Here is a 605-nt window from a genome sequence, read left to right on the forward strand (position 1 = left end):
CCCGGACGCCGTGGGCGGGCACTCACTGGGTGCGCAGCGTGAAGGCGGCGCTGGTGATGGACGTGGGCAGGTTGAGGCCCTTGGTGATCTCCCGCCACAGCTTCTTGTTGATGACCTCCACCAGGCCGCCCTTCTCCGTCACCAGCACGTACAGCATGAACAGGTCGAGCACCTGTTTGGCCATGATGGGGATGCGGTTCACGGGCGTCCCTGCGGGGAGGGGGGGTGCCGTCACCTGGGGTGGTGCCTGACGCGTCGGTGAGCGCGGGTCCCCTCGGCATAGCTGACCTGGGGCGGCTCACTCTCTTGGGGGCCGTCCCACGCCCGGGTGAGACCCCTGCTTGTGAGAGCCCTGAGGAGGCAGCTCTGCCTCAGTCTCTCCATCAGTGACCTGGCCTCATGCTGCTCTCACCTGAGTGGGTGACGGGGGAGCTGCAGGGCCAACCTGGGGGCCCAGCAGGAGAAACACAGCCTTTGTTATTCCTCCTACAGACACGACAGCTGCCAAAACAACTCTGCTGTGTTGGGGGCTTTGCAGTGGGGGAGGGAGGGCTTGATTAATCCACTTTGCAGCTTAGACACTGGGGAGGTGGGCCAGACCTGGC

At 64.6% G+C, this 605-nt stretch overlaps 1 protein-coding gene across 1 annotated transcript in view; it reads right to left on the reverse strand.

Annotated features, from left to right (window-relative positions):
- The window catches only part of ARID3A (AT-rich interaction domain 3A), a 29,202-nt gene that overhangs the window by 5,192 nt on the left and 23,405 nt on the right, over positions 1 to 605 (reverse strand). The window contains exon 6 of the mRNA XM_024740007.1: positions 27 to 210. Coding sequence (XP_024595775.1) covers positions 27 to 210 — 184 coding nt within the window. The remainder of the gene's footprint in view (positions 1 to 26; positions 211 to 605) is intronic.

The sequence above is a fragment of the Neophocaena asiaeorientalis genome, unplaced genomic scaffold (assembly GCF_003031525.2).
Source record: "Neophocaena asiaeorientalis asiaeorientalis breed wild unplaced genomic scaffold, Neophocaena_asiaeorientalis_V1.1 scaffold469, whole genome shotgun sequence".
Lineage (NCBI taxonomy): Eukaryota > Metazoa > Chordata > Mammalia > Artiodactyla > Phocoenidae > Neophocaena > Neophocaena asiaeorientalis.